Source organism: Myripristis murdjan, chromosome 21, assembly GCF_902150065.1.
Source record: "Myripristis murdjan chromosome 21, fMyrMur1.1, whole genome shotgun sequence".
NCBI lineage: Eukaryota > Metazoa > Chordata > Actinopteri > Holocentriformes > Holocentridae > Myripristis > Myripristis murdjan.
Genome location: NC_044000.1, coordinates 10,557,145 through 10,575,360, shown reverse-complemented (window position 1 = coordinate 10,575,360; position 18,216 = coordinate 10,557,145). Strand labels below are relative to the sequence as shown.

At 40.1% G+C, this 18,216-nt stretch overlaps 1 protein-coding gene across 1 annotated transcript in view; it reads left to right on the top strand.

Annotated features, from left to right (window-relative positions):
- Positions 1-16,384, top strand: part of spegb (striated muscle enriched protein kinase b) — a 45,904-nt gene extending 29,520 nt beyond the window's left edge. Inside the window, exons 20-41 of the mRNA XM_030080666.1 lie at positions 776-944; positions 1,943-2,039; positions 2,233-2,433; positions 2,707-2,764; positions 2,914-2,991; positions 3,382-3,554; positions 3,644-3,670; positions 3,944-4,096; positions 4,338-4,380; positions 4,521-4,589; positions 4,750-7,465; positions 7,699-7,848; positions 8,310-8,426; positions 8,736-8,903; positions 9,108-9,230; positions 9,495-9,659; positions 10,237-11,029; positions 11,423-11,662; positions 12,101-12,324; positions 13,156-13,231; positions 14,804-14,953; positions 15,416-16,384. Coding sequence (XP_029936526.1) covers positions 776-944; positions 1,943-2,039; positions 2,233-2,433; positions 2,707-2,764; positions 2,914-2,991; positions 3,382-3,554; positions 3,644-3,670; positions 3,944-4,096; positions 4,338-4,380; positions 4,521-4,589; positions 4,750-7,465; positions 7,699-7,848; positions 8,310-8,426; positions 8,736-8,903; positions 9,108-9,230; positions 9,495-9,659; positions 10,237-11,029; positions 11,423-11,662; positions 12,101-12,324; positions 13,156-13,231; positions 14,804-14,953; positions 15,416-15,668 — 6,243 coding nt within the window. The 3' untranslated portion in view covers positions 15,669-16,384. The remainder of the gene's footprint in view (positions 1-775; positions 945-1,942; positions 2,040-2,232; positions 2,434-2,706; positions 2,765-2,913; positions 2,992-3,381; positions 3,555-3,643; positions 3,671-3,943; positions 4,097-4,337; positions 4,381-4,520; positions 4,590-4,749; positions 7,466-7,698; positions 7,849-8,309; positions 8,427-8,735; positions 8,904-9,107; positions 9,231-9,494; positions 9,660-10,236; positions 11,030-11,422; positions 11,663-12,100; positions 12,325-13,155; positions 13,232-14,803; positions 14,954-15,415) is intronic.
- Positions 16,385-18,216: the final 1,832 nt, after the last annotated feature.

The window sequence follows — 18,216 nt, the reverse complement described above, 5'->3', positions numbered from 1 at the left end:
ATCTCAGTGTCAGGCCAGGTGATGACAGTCAGGAAGGTTTAGGACATAGATACTCAAAGTCCGGCCCGTGGGCCACATGCGGCCTGTGGATAGCAGCGTTCTGAAAATTGTTCTGAAAGGTTTTACTTCACCATCTGAACATAATTCACTTCATAATTTTACTGTTTTTTTAAAAACAATTTCTTCACTAATTATCAGATGATTTTATAGTCTTTTTTGTAATCTAAATTTAAATTTAAATAAATTATGGTTTCAGAGGGTTACAAAGGACAGAAGTTACTGCTATTGTGGCCAGTGTCTTATGTCATGGCATGTTTAGCATGTTAGCTACAGCAGGACAAATGATTGGGATATATACATTTGAAAGAAAATAAGTCAGTAACGGCTTGTTTTACCCAGCAGCCCCAGAGCCCCTTTTATTTTCCAAATCCGGCCCCTAGCCTGAACTACTTGAGTATCACTGGTTTAGGATTTTTAGAAGCTTTTTTTTTCTCACAAATAAATACCAGCATGAAATTTTGTGAATGTGATGGTTCGATTAGTGAGCAACAAGAAAGAGCTATAAAAAGTCCTGGAACTGTGCTGTTCCAGTTGAACCACTCATGATCATAATGATAACCATGATGAAAGAGTAACTGTAAATAAAGTTAAAAATAGCCATAACTTACTGAAGAATCTTAAATCTGTTACTTTGCCAAAAGACAGAGGTCATAGATGGTTTGGATGTCCTGGGGGTATGAGGACACGTTCCTCAAAATTTACTGCTGTCTTTCAGAATGACATCCTGCTGTCCGAGAGCAGTCATTACACGTTTGTGTACGACGATAACGAGTGCTCTCTGGTGGTTCTGAACACTCACCCAGAAGACTCGGGGGTGTACACGTGCACTGCCAGGAACTTGGCAGGATCAGTGTCATGTAAAGCTGAACTCACTGTTCATGAGGGTAAGTGATCCTGGCTCACTGAAATCTGCATGGAGTTGAAAGGATTGAAAAAACAAAAAAAAAAACGTGTGGAACTGAAGGAGTAAAGCTTCATTTTTTAAAGCTTTTGTCACTGTCCCTGCAAAGCTGACATTCAATGACAACAATTTTACATGTTTATTAATGTTCAAGTCAGTTTTCAATTTTATTTATTTAGAGTGTGGAATCGCCATGCAACATGGTCCCAACACACTTCACAGTTAAAAAGAACAACACACAGCAATCAATTAACAATATCTACAACAAGTGGAGCAACCACCTTAAAGCATCGATAGTAAAAGGTGATAGGCCCAACAAGTTATAATGAATGTACTTTACAGTTAAAAAGTACAATATACAGCAATCAGTTTACAATAATAACAGTGAAAGTGAATCAGCAACATTGAAAACCACATTAAAAACGTCAGTGATAAATAAGTGTTAAAAAGTGATATGTCCAGCTAAGTTTTAGGGGAGGCTGTAATTTAGTGAGTAAAGGTGGGTTTTCAGTCTTGATTTAAAGATTTCCACTGAACGCGCTTCTTTGACATGTAACGGGGGGCGGTTCCAGAGATATGGGGCACGGTAGGAAAAAGCTCTGAAGCCAGCCGATTTTTTGTTAAAAGAAGGAGTGACCAGGAGACCAGCATTAAGAGAACGAAGAGGGCGTGCTGGTGTATATGGTGTAATTAGTTCTGATAGGTAAGGTGGTGCAAGACCTTGCAAGGCCTTATAAGTTAAAAGAAGAACCTTAACCTCAGCTCTGGCTTGGACCGGTAGCCAGTGAAGAGAGGCCAGGATAGGTGTAATATGGTCAAATTTTCTAGATTTTGTCTGGAGGATACAAATGCATGGATTAAGGTTTCAGCATCATGCAGTGATAAAATAGGTCTGATGATGACTGCTATCATGCCATGGTTAGGATGGTGTTATGTCAGTCTTATGAACATAACTAAGTGTAACTAAATCTTTCCCATTAGCTAAGCGTAAAGAGGATCCAATGGAGGATGAGGCAACTATTCTGAGGAAGATGCGCAGACTGACTGATTACTATGATATCCATAAGGAAATTGGAAGGTAAGGCATGTGTTAAACTTGATTTTGAATTTGATGTGTGAAATCCTCATACCTTTAATTCTGATGTCCAAGAGAGGCACTATCTGTTTTTGCAATTATTTTTCAACAAAAACTGTCAAAATTCTTCATTCTTAATGTGAACAAGCTTTAAATTACCCAGGACTTTGGTTCATAAATGGCTGTTTCTCCCCAGGGGTGCATTTTCATATGTGAAACGTGTTACCCAGAAGGTGGGCAAAATGGAGTATGCTGCTAAGTTCATCTCTGCACGGGCCAAGAAGAAGGCCTCAGCTCTGCGGGAGATGAATCTGCTTTCCAAGCTGGACCATGAGCGAGTCCTTTATTTCCACGATGCCTTTGAGAAAAAGAATGCAGTCATCATCATCACAGAAATGTATCCTTGTAATCCAGTGAATACACAGTATTTATAATGCAGATTACACAACATACCTTGAGGAAAAAAAAGCATGCCACTATGATATATGCACATGCAGTAAAAAAAATCATGTTCTGTCTTGCTGTGGTTTGTTGCTGTGAAAGCACTTGAGGATAATTCCCTCATGGCACAAAACAAGCATTTAATAAATAAACTGACCTCACACACACACATACACAAACTAATTTCTAATTTGCCAAAAAAGGATATCTTCTTAATCAGTGCATAAAGATGCCATGAAGAGCTACTTGAGAGATTTACCAAGAAATCTACAGTGGCTGAGTCTGACGTGAGTCACCCTCTTCGTGTTTTGTGAATGCACAGTAAATTGCCTTTCTCTGAATCTCACCTCAACATTTCAGTTTAATTTGACTTTAATGGGTTTAATTATCATGTGTTCGTTAATTGGTTGTTGAATTTATGTTTTGCATCCTCCAGGTACGTTCGTGTATAAGACAGCTGCTTGAGGGAATGGATTACCTTCACCATCTAAATGTCTTACACCTGGATATCAAGGTATAGATATGCCAGTGTAGCTGTGCGTCTAACTTGTTATTGTTGTGGCCAGTGTCTTTCCCATCCTTTTATATTCTTATATCATAATCATTTTTTTGTGCGTACTTCTCTCTATCTTTAGCTTTATAAAATGTATTTTAAAAAAAGCAAATTGAAAACATAACTTTGGGCTCTGCTAGCTTCCCATGAGCATTTGTCAAAATGTTTGACACTTATGATTAACTGAAAAAATTAATGGACAATGGAAGTAATCCTTACTTGCAGCTTTAAAATATTATCCTTTTTTGTATGAATGATTTTAATTTTGCATATTATTTCAAGAGAATCACTCTAAAGGTAGGGCATGAAATTACAGAAATTACAGTATGACATTCTTACCTTTGTTTTCAGCCTGATAACATCCTCATGGCAGACTCACATGGAGATCAAATCCGAATCTGTGACTTCGGTAATGCAGTGGAGATCACACCTGATGAGGCTCAGTACTGCAAATATGGCACACCAGAATTTGTGGCACCAGAAATTGTCAATCAGACTCCTGTATCAAAAGCAACAGACATATGGTAAAATACCTGCAGCCTGTGTAACAATTTTTGATCATATCTCAAACACAAGCTCTTTCCTCTTCTAATCACCTCCTTTATCTCCCTAGGCCGATTGGAGTCATTACATATCTGTGGTAAGTTAAACAGTTTAATTTCTTTTCCTATTAAATAAGTAGTAATGAGTCGGGTTCATGAATGAGAGGGTCAGTGAAATAAATATGTTTGTTTTGATGTCAGTAATTTGTTAAGAATTAAATGACTCTTGATAACTTAACAGTTCCATATGATTTGACAGATGTCGGTGAGAGAGAGAAAGAAAGGACAGATTGTGGCACACAGCTGCCTATTCAAGATCAACTGCTTCTGAACTTATAATTAGTGTGTGAGATATGGATTTCTGTTTTCAGTCTGACAGGAGTGTCTCCTTTTGCTGGGGAGAATGACCGCAGTTCTGTGCTGAACATCAGGAATTATAACGTGGCCTTTGAGGAGAGCATGTTTGCTGACCTTTGCCGTGAGGCTAAGGGTTTCCTCATAAAACTGCTGGTAGCAGACAGACTGTGAGTTGAGACCATTTTGCATTCTAGAAATCATAAGTGTCCCTGATGTGTCAACAAAATTGCCTCCTAAAGCATTTTCTTGAAATAGTCATTGAAAATATGCAACTGTCAACAAAGTCAGATACCACTGTGCCTTATTTTAATCACTCAAGTAATTTTTTTTGTTCAGGTTGAACTAATCACTCTGTATAACACTGAAGCTGAGCTGAAATTCCTGTCAAATATAATTTTCTTCTTCTAGGAGACCTGATACCCAGGAATGTCTCCGACACCCCTGGTTCAAGGTGAGATGAGGACAGTGGCTATGATTAAAGTTACACCAACAGCAACAATCTCCCTCTGCAATGCTTTGCTCTTGATGACACTGAGCAAGATTACATTACTAAGTTATTCTTAGTGCCTTTATTTCCTTTTATTTGTACAGACACTTAGCAAGGGGAAGGCGATAAATACAGAGGCTTTGAAGAAGTTTGTATCTCGCAGAAAATGGCAGGTGAGGGAGTGTTTGATTCTTATTTTGTTTTTAGCATTGCTTTACCCCCAAATTCCTAGAATTATTCCAAATACTTTGATTTACTTTGTCTTTTATCATCTTTCATGTTTTATTTATTTTGAAGTATGGTCTTTTTCAATGTTGTTGTGCTTTTTTTCAGCGGTCTCTAATCAGCTACAAATCAAAAATGGTCATGAGGTCCATACCTGAGTTGCTGAACGATTCTTCCAGCCATATCTCCATCGCAGTTCCCAGGCATCTTAAAGAGGGGTCTCCACTGGCATCATCATCCTCCGACTCTGATGAGGACATTGATGAACTTCCCTTCATTCCGATGCCACTTAACATGGAATTTTCTGGATCTAGGATGTCGCTGAATGATATCCAGAGCAATGAGCAGGAAACGGGGAAGCAGAATGGAACCACTGACTGGTCTGGGTCTGCTGGGCAAACCCAGGAGGCAATGGAGTGTGAACCTAAAGGTACAGATAAAGAAGGGGTTGAATTTGGAAGTAAGGGGCGCCCTAGGAAGAGACCAACACAAGAAAATGATAAGGGTTCTTCAGATGAAGAGCCACCTGCTGAATTACCACAAAAGTCAGAGCTGTCTAGAAAGCCTCTGCGGAGGGGTTCCAGCATGGAGTCAGACATGCCAGAGAGTGGAAGAAGAAGAGGAGAACTAAGACGCGGGGGCTCAGCCGACAGTGCATTATTGCTCCGCATTACACCAGAGGAAGGTGCTGGAGAAGGAAACCCAGAGGATGGTAGGAGGGTTCTCAAAAAAGCTGTTTCTATGGAGCTGCCACGTAGGAGCACCAGCCCAGGAGCCGCCAAGATGAGTCAGGAGGACTATGCTCTGAAACTGGAGCTCATGAGACAACGACTACTTCGTGGTTCTGTGGACAACAAGATGAGTGGACTCCGAGGCCCTCTGTTGGAGACATTAGGAATGGGAGATGAAAAACGTGCAACATCCTCAGAGCGCTATCCTCGTGCCGCTCGTCTAGGCCCTCCCACATTAACCAGGGCTGCATCCAGTGACTCCCCAAGGGACGATGTTCCTAAACCTAAAGTTCTTCGCAAAAGTGCTTCTTTCAGTCAAGGTGATTCGGAGCCTATACCTTTACACCGACGCTCAGGAGCCCCCTTGGAGATTCCCTTGGCACAAATAGAGGAGCGGAGGCTTAAGGAAGCTATTTCTATGTCAGCTCTCACTGAACAAATAAAGCTGGACTCCCGTCCTGTGACCCCGAGAGAGCCTTCACCAAAACCACCAACTCCAGAATCTATTGTGCAAGAGAGTCCAACCAAAATGGAAAGTGAAGAGTCATTAATGGAGAGAGAAACTAAGCCTGATGATACTATAAGTGAAAAAATGGATGGTGTGACCACAGACAGTAATTTTGATGAGAGATCAAGCACAAGTGGTTTCTCAGAGAAAGACATGAGCATCTCAGAAGAACCAATGATTGAATCAGAGTATATGGGACAGAGAGAGTCTACTCCTCCTCTTGTGGCCCAAAACTCTAAGTTAGAAGAGAAAATAGAAGAAGAAAAAGAAGAGATGATGGAGGAAGTGGAGAAGAAGACAGTCACTGTTGAGACTAAAGCCAAAGAGAATGAGGAAGTAATGGAAAAGGTAGAAGAGGAAGTAAATATGTCTGTTAAATCTTCTGAGGTAACGATCACCACAAGCTCAGTGATGGTGACACCTACACCAGAATATTCCCACCCTACAGCAAATGTATCAACTTATGTAACACCCTCACTTCCTGCTCGTGTTGTTCTTCCAGATGGTACAACTTCGGCATATGCTAGCATTATGCAAACCATCATGGTCCCCTCGCTTCAGCCACTGAATGAACCACCATTGGGTCCCTCTACGCCTATAGTTGTTACAGCCCCTTCACCAACTTCAGTGGCAGCTGAAACATTCATACCCACATCTGCACCTGCTCCTGTCAACATGTCTCCTGCTTTCCCTGGTCCATCAAAGCCAGTTAGCATGTCAACCACCGAGCACCCTGCTGTCTACTCAAGGGTGGCATCACCTGAAATGATAACAAAAGAGCCCAGTCCACCAAGAACCCTCACGCAAGCCCCTCCCCAACGAGACCACTCAGCAGGAGCTGACTTACAGGACATTTCCTCTGAGGAGGTCTTTGAGGCTCGCTTCAAAAAGCGTGAGTCCTCCCTCACAAGAAGTCTCAAATTTCTGCCCTGGTCAAAGAATGAAGACAAACCAACTGTTTCAGACTCGACAGAGTCAGGTGAAGAGATGTACCGCCCTCGGCCAACTGGTGCACCATTGGAATTTACTCCTCGGAGACTTGAGGAGAAATCAAAGTCAGTCCAGGACCTTCGTGAAGCTCAAAAGGACCAAGGTTTTATGAGGAGGCTTTCTATGCGCTTGAAGAGAACACCTTCAGCTGAGCGCAAAGAGGAAAAGGCCAAAGATGACGATTCGGTTGCTTCAAGGCGCAGGCCTTCTTGGACTCTTGGCCGAAGAGGGTCACAGGACAAGAAGGAGGTGGAAATGATGCGAATGGATGGTGGCAACGATAACATGCCAGAACAAGATGATAAGGAGCTTAAGAAACCCACAGAATCACCTGTCTTGGCAATGCGTAGGAAGATTGAATCGACTGTGGCTGGAATTTCCACCAGGATTCGCAGCTACTCAGAGGAAAGGAAAGCATCAGAAGAGAAGGAACCCAAGAGGACTCCCATTCTTTCCATGCTTCGTCGTTCAACATCAGAGAGTCGTGCTATGAAGAGCACTATTCCTCAGAACCAGCTGGGGTCTCAGGCTGGTAATGGTGCCTCATCAGAGTCACTGGACTCCATGTCCAGCCTCAAATCAGAAACATCAAAGGGTAAGGAGTATATTTCTTTCCTCATGTCATCAAAGTTTGGTTCACTTGAAATTAAATGGTACAGATTTATTTTGTGTTCTGAGTCTGACATTTTCATATAGAGTGTAGGTTTGATGAAATTTACCAAGGGATTATTTTCACTTAATACATGAATTCATGATGCATGTAAGGAGCTGTTTCATATTCTGAACATGTTTATTTCAACTATAATTAAATTTGTTGTTTTCTCACAGGTGTGGAGGTTGAGCGTAGGTCTCGCTGGGATCGATGGGGTCTGACTAGAGGGAAGCGGGACAAAACTGTGTCACAGCCTGACATCCCTACAGCCATCTCGAGAGAAAATAGCTCCCTACGTTCACGCCAGTACTCCAGACTTGCTTCTGGTAAGTCCCTCACGAATGTACATTGAGAGACTACAAGTGAAATGTGTCATTATTAAGATTATGGTTGCTGAAGCTACTGACATAAATACTGTATACTGCTACTGAATGGCCTATCAAATCACAGCACATAAAACACATATGTCAACACAACTAGTCATAGATTTGTATTGCTTCATACATATGCATTTTATCATTATACAGCTGAAGATGTGTTATTCATTTTATTCACAAAGAATTTTCATTAATTTTCTGTAGACCACAGAGAAGTTGAGAGGGACATTGAGTAACAAAGACTGAATGAATGATGGTTGTAACTGATCAGAGGCCAGCATCTTTACATGTAGTTCCAGTAATGGCAGGGACCATGTGTTACACTATCACTGGGTTTAATAAATATACCTTTTTAAGTTGACACTTACACTTCTATTTTAATGGTTTAATCATTGTCCCATGAATCCAAGACTTCCCTCCTGTGTTCCACATCAAACTGAGGGACCATGTCCTGCTGGAAGGGGATCCAGTCACTCTCAGCTGTTTGCCAGCAGGCAGCCCCCATCCACACATCACCTGGATGAAAGGTAAGGTCTCTGTTAAGATAAGACAGTGTTGCCTAACTGCTGGTACCATAGATAGATAATCAAAATAACTTCATTCTGTGAAGTGAGTCATGATGTGAAGTGAGTCATTCATTATCACTGACTTGTAAGCTTTCCAGGACAGAAAAACATAAATTATGACTATAAAACTGAGGTTAAAAATATTTACACCAGCATTCATGTGTTTGGTTTACTTCTGATAACAGATTTCTTTCTGAAATTTTTGAGCTGTTTGTTGTTCAGTTAAAAATCAGTCAATTCAACACCATTTTTTCATTTGTGCTTCCCCAGATAAGAAGCCCCTGGAGATTGATGCCAGGATGAACATGATCTCGTGCCCTGATGGCCGGCAGCTACTGATGATCATGCAAACCACCAAGAAGGATGCAGGGCTCTATGAATGCGTGGCTAAAAATCCCTTGGCTACAGTCTCCAGCTCCTGCACAATCTCCCTTGCTCGTAAGCAGATTTTAGTCCAAAAGCATTGTGTGTGTTAATGTATGAAGAAATTGCCCATACACTTCGCTGTCAGTTGTCCATCACAGAAAGTTATTTGAATTTGGCTTTCAAATACACTCATGAGTGGCTAAACCCTCTATCACTCAACAATAGTGTGGTCCAATACTGTGGCTTAATGCAGTTAACACTTCTTTGCCGTCACAGGTCTTCCCAATAGCCCTGGGACCCCTGAGGTTCCTCAGAAATACAAGAATACAGCTCTGGTACTATGGAGGCCCTCCGACACCATGGCCCCCTGCACATATTCTCTGGAGAGGAGAGCAGAGGGTCAGTTGACTAACAAGGATTTATTTTTATTGTTTATTTTAGCAAGGGCAGGTGGCACTATTGTCAGTTTGACGCTTTTGGATTTTTTGAATTTTACTGAAGGTTTTGAAAGGGTTGTATAAAACCAAAACTGAAGTTATGAGGTTTTCAACAGTAAAACAGCAATTATTTGAATCAGGCAGGAAAATTAACAGCAAAATTATCTTTGGAAGAATGACCTAAGTGTGTTTATATCATGGACATAGTGGCTTTTTTCATCCTCAGGTGAGAGTAACTGGCTAATAGTGGCAACAGGGGTGGCCGACTGTTATTACAATGTGGTCGACCTGCCAGCAGGGGGCTCCTTTAGGTTCAGGGTGGCTTGTGTCAACAAAGCAGGCCAAGGACCTTACAGTAATCTCTCAGAAGTGGTATGCCTGGATTCTTCAGGTATGTATAATAACAACAACAACAACAACAACAATAATAATAATCATAATCATAATAAAATAATTGATCCCTATATTTATTTCAACTGGGGAGATTTTAAAAAAAAAAACACTTTTTTAAAGCTATCTGCCTAACTTGCTAATCGTTCTTACCCTCTGGGTCCGAATTTTATTGACATAAAATGTTTTCTCAGCTTGCCATCAGTATGGGAAATTTTGAATGTAGACAAAATCAATTGTGTTTACAAGGAAAACTATATTGGGTACCACTGAAGTATTTTCTACATACTTGCTTTTACCACACTGATGCTTGTCATTGAAGATAAAAGATAAAAAAAAGTTTTACAGTCTCTATTGAGATACACTTGTTAAAAAGTGTGCTGTTTTCTGTGTGTGTTGTTGATGTGCCAAGTTAGGGATGACATATTGTATACTGCAAACTGTACACTGTTGGACAATGTTTGTAACACATTAGCTTTAAGACTGGAGTGAAACTGTAGGTATGTATGAAGTTGCATGTATCGAGTTCAGTCATAAAGCCCCTGAAGTGTATCCTCCTTTGCTTTTTGTCTGAACAGAACCAGTGAAATCCAGTGCTACTGTGGTGGTCAAGACTGTCCCTGCTGCCTCTCCTGCTCCCCCTGTGGTTATGATGTCATCCATGACTGTGCCCCCCATTAAGCCCGCTCCTAGTAAACCACCTACATCATCATCAACCCAACCTGCTCCTCCCACCACCTCAGTTTCTCCTCCACCTATATCTGTGGCTAAATCTGTTTCTCCAACACGCACTATTCAAACAGCTGCTAGCCCTACTGCCGCCCCTCTGCCTGTTAGCACAGCCCCCTCCCACCAAGCTCCCATCCAGACCACTGCAACAGTCCAATCCACTCCAGCCAAAGCCAAAACCACCCTTAACATTAATGTTGGTAAACCGCAAACTAAGCTCGCACCTCCCCCTGCTGTCCCTCCTAAACCTCAGAGTCCTGTCAGTGTAGTCCCTCCCATTACCAAAACCCCCCCTTCACCTGTACCACCACCTGCCCCTGTCATCGGGAAACCTATTTCATCTGTGCCGATGTACATACCAGCTGCAACAACTCGTGTTACACCTCCTTCCCCATCCGCCTCCACCCCAGCAACCAGCATCCCCGCTGCCACTCCTGTTGTCTCCCCACCTGTGGTGCTCGTGTCTAGTCTGACACCAGTGGGGCAAGGAGGTGACAGCCACAGTACCCCATCTGGACGAATCACCCCATCGGGGCGGATAACCCCTTCTGGACGCAGGACACCCTTGGGGAGACCTGGAGAGGGATCTCTGCGGCAGGGAGTTCCTCAAAAACCTTACACCTTCATGGATGAGAAAGCCAGGTAATGATTGTATTGGTTAGGCAGAACTACTTTGCAACTACAAATCCTGAAAACAAAGTAGAGTGTTAAAAGCATTGGTAACTCAATTGTTTGACAAAATTGATTTTTAACATCAGAAAACAAAAGAAATCTACTCATAATAAAAAAAAGTTAAAGCAACTTTATTCTGCATGGAACTGTTTCATTCTGACCAACAAGGCTAAAATGTGTTAGCAGTTTGTAAGCGTCTAATGCATTTCAATCAACAAGCCAGTGGATTAAAAGCTTTGAACTTTTTCTTGATGTGTTCCTTGAATTTGCTTTCTTTCCTTATGTAGTTAAGCCCACACTAAAAAAACAACCCCCACTAGATACACCCAAATATGTATGCCTCTTTTATTCCTCCTCACACAGGGGTCGGTTTGGTGTTATCCGTGAGTGTCGGGAGAACGCCACGGGCAATCTGTTCATGGCTAAGATTGTACCATACGAGGCAGACAACAAGCAGGCGGTGCTGCAGGAGTACGACATCCTCAAGTCACTTCACCATGAGAAGATCATGTCTCTGCACGAAGCCTACGTCACACCACGTTACCTGGTCCTCATCTCTGAGTGCTGCAGTGGGAAGGAGCTGCTGTACAGCCTCATAGACAGGTACAGGCAAAAAAACTAACTTTCTGTAGTAAATTGGCACTTTGCTGATGGGAGTACAGTAACTGATACTCCATTATACTCAATGAGAAGACAAAGCAAAATACCTTTTACAGTGGGAATCAGTGAATTCCTTTATATTGTCTTGAATGTTTGGTTAAAAACGGCCATAGCTTGTATTATAGTTATTAGTTGGTAATACTGAGTAGTAAAACAGAAAAAACTGAATTTTTGGCTGTTGTTTGGTATATTGCTCTCATCTTATTTTCCATCAGTAAAGAGTGAGGGTAGATGAATATGTGATCTCAACAAAGTGAAAAGATCAAGTGTACCAGTGGATAAATTAAAGACTTGACTCGTTTTTTCAAGATTAGCCAGAAATGAATCTATGAGTAAATGCCTTCAAAATATTCAGCCCTGTTGTTCTCTGGTGTCTTTCAGATTCCGCTACTCGGAGGATGACGTGGTGGCCTATATTGTTCAGATTCTCCAGGGCCTGGACTACCTGCACACCCGACGCATCCTCCACCTGGACATCAAGCCAGAGAACGTCATTGTCACCTACATGAATGTCATCAAAATCATTGACTTTGGCAGCGCCCAGAGCTTCAACCCTCTCTTCCTCAAGCAGTTCAGCCCTCCTGTTGGTACACTAGAATACATGTGTAAGGGTCCTGATTTTCACAACCGATCGAGAACCAAAGAAATGAACAGGCACAGGTCAATCCAACACATACTCTGCTAACAAACTGGAGGATAGCCACAAAAAGGATTAACACACTGGAATTTATCTCAGCAGTTTAGACAGAAAACTGCACTGTGAAGTCACATTTTTGAAACAGAGATGAGTAAGCTCGATGGTGAAGAGGTAATATATCAACGCAATGCAAAATGAATGCGGTATGAAGCCCTGGGGTGGGGAAGCAAGCTCAAAACTAGACTACTAATTAGGAAGTGAGCACTGAGTGCCAGAAATTTGAGCATCTAATATTGAGTTAATGATATTCATCAGCAACTCAGTCAAACACATGCAGATATATTATGGTCATTTTGTGAAATGAGGGGATAAAATTCTTACGTATTGCTTCTTTAAGCATACATTGCATGTGAAAATGTAAAATAATCCTTTATCTATTGAGGTAACCCATTAAGAGTAGCAACTCTTTTACAACTGTTACCCAAGGACACAGAAACAATGAAATACAAGGAGAATATATGTAAAAGACCTACTTGTGGAACTGTGTTATGTTTATGGTGTGCCCTGGCTGTGAAAAAGAATGTCTTCTGTCAGACATTAAATTAAACAAACTAAAACTGATCATTTACATATTTTAGAGAGCCATGCAAACAGCAGCAAGTAATGACACACATCAAATACAGGATGTCATAAACTATAGGCTGCCAAATATTAGTGATCTGCAGATGTAATTATAGCTCGAATGAGGATGGAGTGTTGTTGTTGACTTGTTTTTCATTTCCATGTCTTCTCTTTCCAGCTCCAGAAATGTTGAAAGGAGATGTGGTGGGCCCTCCAGCTGACATCTGGAGCATAGGCGTTTTGGCTTTCATCATGTGAGTACTGTTACTTTCATGGTTTCTGCACAGTAAATCCCTTTTAAACAGAAATGTTTGTGAGTAAAGATTTCACTGATTCTTGGGAATTTGGATAAAACAGGTTTTAATTTTGAAAAAAAAGTGCATTAAATTACAAAATCTGAAGGTATATCATTATAGGCCAAGGTCTTGGCTGTTCAGCAATGTACCGGTGCAACCTCCTCATTTTGCATTTTTTTCATAAAATAGGTTTTTCCAGTTATTAGGCTACTTTGTTTTTGTCAACACCGGCACCGTAATGTTTTTTTTTTTTTTTATTTGAAAAACGTATTTTTGTATTAAAGAGACTATTACTTTAATAACTCAACAGCACCAGAGAAACACATTGTAAGCATATTCATTTAAAACAAATATAACTGCCTCTGACGGTGGTGACACTAATCTGACGGTGGTGACAGTGGCCTCATTACAACATACATTTCCAAAATTTATACCACTCAAGTCAATGGCTTCTTGCTTAACAACTTTATTTAACTATTTGGTACAAAAAATAAGAATCCTGAGCACTGTTATAAGCATTTTTCAGACTTCAGTCATCACCGTCACACAGAAAACCTGACGGTGGGTGACGTCTGACAGTGGTGACAAAACCTACTCTTTCACATGATAAGCATGAGTTGTTCACATTAGCCATCTTGTTTCCCTCCTGTTGCTACCTACATCAGACCTCTTCTTAAAAAGTATACATTTATTCCACAATCTAATTTAATATTTTTTATACAGAAGTGACGGTGTTGACAATTTATGGTTGTGACAGTAGCAGTGTCCAAAAATATGAAGAGATTTAAGAGAAAATAGCAAACTTCCAGGAGCCTGAGCGGTCTTGAAGCATGCATTAGAGCTGAAGGTTTGAAAAGGGGCCCTCAGGAATGTAATTGACCTTGTAGTTTTTTTATTATTATTTTTTAAATAAATATCTGACGGTGGTGACGAATATCTGGGACACATTTTGAGCAACCACAAAATAATAGTAAATATTGTTCAAAACCCATTGTTTGTAGTTTTTAATAGATATTATGATGTACTCTTTCATGTGGTAAAGATATTATTCAATGAAATTATTACTTTTTGTTGTTTTAATTAAGTTGAAATGACTATCTCCTATCTAAGGACAACTGGTTTTGTAGGCCATGGGCCAACATATAATCATTAAATTAATAAAAATTAAAAATAAACCTATAAAAGAACCTTACAAATGTGCAAAGGACCTCCTGATTATGCCTTTGATTCTTTTTATTCATTAAAATGTTGTAAATTTCCAGCAGAAATAGCATTTTTCTTAGTGGGACATGATTTATCCAAATTCTCAAGAATCAGTGATTTGTTAACTGCATTTGCAAAGATGCCTTTCCTGTACTGGACACTGTACTTATAAGAAATGCGCATTATTCAAAGTAATGCTGTTGTAATTCAACGAACCAGCCCAGTGACCAATTTACTAATGTGTTTTTATTTTAGTGCACATTGTGCATGTGGTCTGAGAAATCCACCTTATTGACATGTATTTCCAAACTATACCTGATTATGCAGGTTGAGTGGGAGGTCACCTTTCTTGGAGAATGATCCACAGGAGACTGAAGCCAGGATCCAGGCAGCAAAGTTTGACCTCTCTAAACTCTACCAGAATGTGTCCCAAAGTGCCTCTCTGTTCCTTAAAAAGATCCTCTGTAGCTACCCTTGGTAAGCTCTACATGTGCTCACAATCTGTATTGTCCATTACTGCACACAAAATTTGGCTTATATTGGCAAGTATAAATGATAACATTATTAGCCTATATGAACTGGTATATTTTGAGCATATTATATTTGCTGGTTGACTGTCATTAACTTTGAATGAAAGACCTGATTTTACAACCACAGAAAGTGTTCTTTATTTGATACAAGTGATCATTTACTCAATTAATAGGTTCCATCTGTCTGAAAATATGCAGTCTCATTCAATTTTTTCATTCTTATTTAACCTTGCAAGCTATTTCCTCTAAAAGTAAATTCTTTAGATTTATATGGGAATGTTCACATGCAAAAACATATTTGAGAATTGTATAAGGCATTGATTATATATACTGCATGTTCATGCACTAAGGTATCACTGCAATCATCACTTGAAAAATATTTGAATCTTTACATTCTGCTCTTTACCAGGGCTCGTCCATCTATCAAGGACTGCTTCAATAACTCTTGGCTCCAAGATGCCTACCTGATGCGCCTTCGTAGGCAGACTCTCACCTTTACAACAACCCGTCTCAAGGAATTCCTGGCTGACCAGCAGCACAAGCGAGAGGAGGTGGCCACCAAGCACAAAGTTCTCTTACGGTCCTACCAGAGCTCGCCACAAACCCCCACGAGCCCCACCATCCCAAATATGCCAGTCTCACCCACCACTGTCACCCAGTGAAAACAGGCTCCTAAACACAAGCTGGCAGAATCGTAAGAGGGGCACATGCTCACAGCGAGTCAAGACTTTGGGCCAAGAGATAGGGGTGGTCACTCCTGGTGTGAGTTGTTGGACTTGGTCGGGAGAGGATACAAACACAAGAAACCAGCATCGGCCCTGATCTACAAAGACATCACCTCTTTGTGTTTTTAGAGAGGCCATACTGGTTCTCAAAGAAAACCTGAAAGAATGCCTTCCTTCAAGCCTGAGGGAAATGTTAGTACCAGAGCGTGGTTGCATTTCTTTATATGGTGGACCTTGTTCATATAAGGCAGAATGTCATCAAGTTAGTACCTCAAGGTTTGTACCTTTGCAAAAATTTTGGATAAAATAATTACTTTCTTTCTTACCGTCATCTCTAAACTGAGAGGACACATCCTGGCTTATTGTGGTAACTCACCATCAATAGGCCCAACATGACTGTCATACAATTTTAATGCGTCATGTGAGAAAAGTGCATAAGCCATGCATGAGACCCCAAAAACAAGAACTGCTGAAGACAACTCTCGGTAAATTATAAGACAAATGATGCCTTTCCCACAGTGACCCATCTACAATCTGGGTCTCATTATCATATGGCCCCCATTTTAAGAGTAGCAGCCAAATGACTATGAGTAATGCTATTGGAATATGGAAGTCAATTGTATGATGTCTAATTCTGTCTTTGATCAATGATTACAACCTATAATGATAAATATTTTTGAATATGAAGAGAAATCTATAACTTTAGAGCAGTGTATATTGTGCCAGCTGAGCTTTTATATTGTCATAGCACCTCAAACAATCGTCAAAATTGTAGCGGTTCCAGAATGGGCTTAAAAAAAGGGTAAGAGGTTATGATGGTGAATCTTCTACAAGGGCTATTAGAATACAACACTTTACATCAATGCAAAATGTTTTGCTCTAATGTTCCCGAATGGGATAGGGGGTGGGGGTGGGGGTGAGCATTTTGCACTACCAGAAAGTTTCCCCATTCAAAACGCATCTGCTCAAAGCAATGGCAATGCCAGTGGCTGCATGTGAGACTGTCACAGTGCTGGCACTTGGTCCTGTGGGCACTTTTGGGAGTTGCTGCCGCCAACACTAAAAACACTAGATTCCATCTCAACTTAGTCCAATTATTATCTGCTCAATGCCCAATGCACTTTGATTACCCATACAGGAATATTTACACTCATCTCCGAGTTCAGTGCAAAGTTTTTACTGTGCCAAGTCAGGCAGTCAAATTACACACTGATTGTGCATGCAGACGTTTACACGAGATACTAGTATGACATGAGATCATTTAGGGTTTCCAAGGTAAAGTAAATCACTCTAGAAACCTAATGGTGATATTAGGGTGCCTCACAAGTGCCCTTAAAGAGTTAGCATTTGTTAGCATTAAAAAAAAAAAAAAAAAAAACACACAGCTTATTTTATGAATAATTATTGAGAGAGGATTTTCATCCACACATTGGTGATAGCAAGTATATTAACTCTTATTATTTTAGTTCTGATTTTCAGCTGTTAGACCTACTGCTTTGGAAAGGAGTTTGTATTATTTGGTTTTTAGATATTACCAAGTTTGTTAAATGGAAGATAGTTCAGAGACCCTTTTTCTTCAAAAATAAGGGAGGGGGTGTTACTGTAAAAGATGGAATTAAACATTACATTAGCTGTTATACGATACATTTTAATGATACATTGAGTATTTAATTTACTAGTGTAGATAAGTTGTAATGTTGCTTTTATATAGCTTTGCCATCCAAGGGCAAGTCCAGTTTTATGATCAGCATGTGAAACATTTGCACAAATTTTGGATTTTCAATCATTTTGTTGTTATATGTATCAAATTCAAGTAAGGATTTGCAAACATAACACATAAGGTGTAATTTATCTGATCTCCTTATAGCTGTGGATTTAATTTTAAGAGCTGCCATAGCATGACACTCATGTGTCTGATTAGGTGATATCCCATAAAGCTACATAATGCATAAAATTACAAATAGTTTTAATCCGTGTATTAATTGATGGGGTTATTTAGTAGGCTAATCATGAAATGATTTTACTAATTCTATATATTCTGACGTTGCATAATCGCTGCAGTTGATTAATGCAGTTATTTGTCTTAGCTCAATTTGTGGCAGAATGGAAACTAATCAACATGGGGAATATTTCAACTTGAATGAACACAGGAAAGATAAGCATGAAAATACAATGTTGCTTAACAGTGTTAAATTCCCTGCAATGTACTAACTCTGTTCTGTAACCATATGAAATTTACTTGCAGTTATGTGTAAACTGACAGCAGGGTTTCTAATGCAAGATAACAAAACCTCCACATTTTGTATCAACATCCTATACTGTATTTTGTGGAATGTATTGCAGTGCCTCATGTGATGGACATAAGACTCAAAAAGAAAATAGTTTGTTCAATGAATGACTAGTTCTTTATTTTGATTATATGAATTTGAATGCTTTTTGTGTGTTTGCATTTGTTTATTTATTGAGTGATAGTATTTGTTGCAGC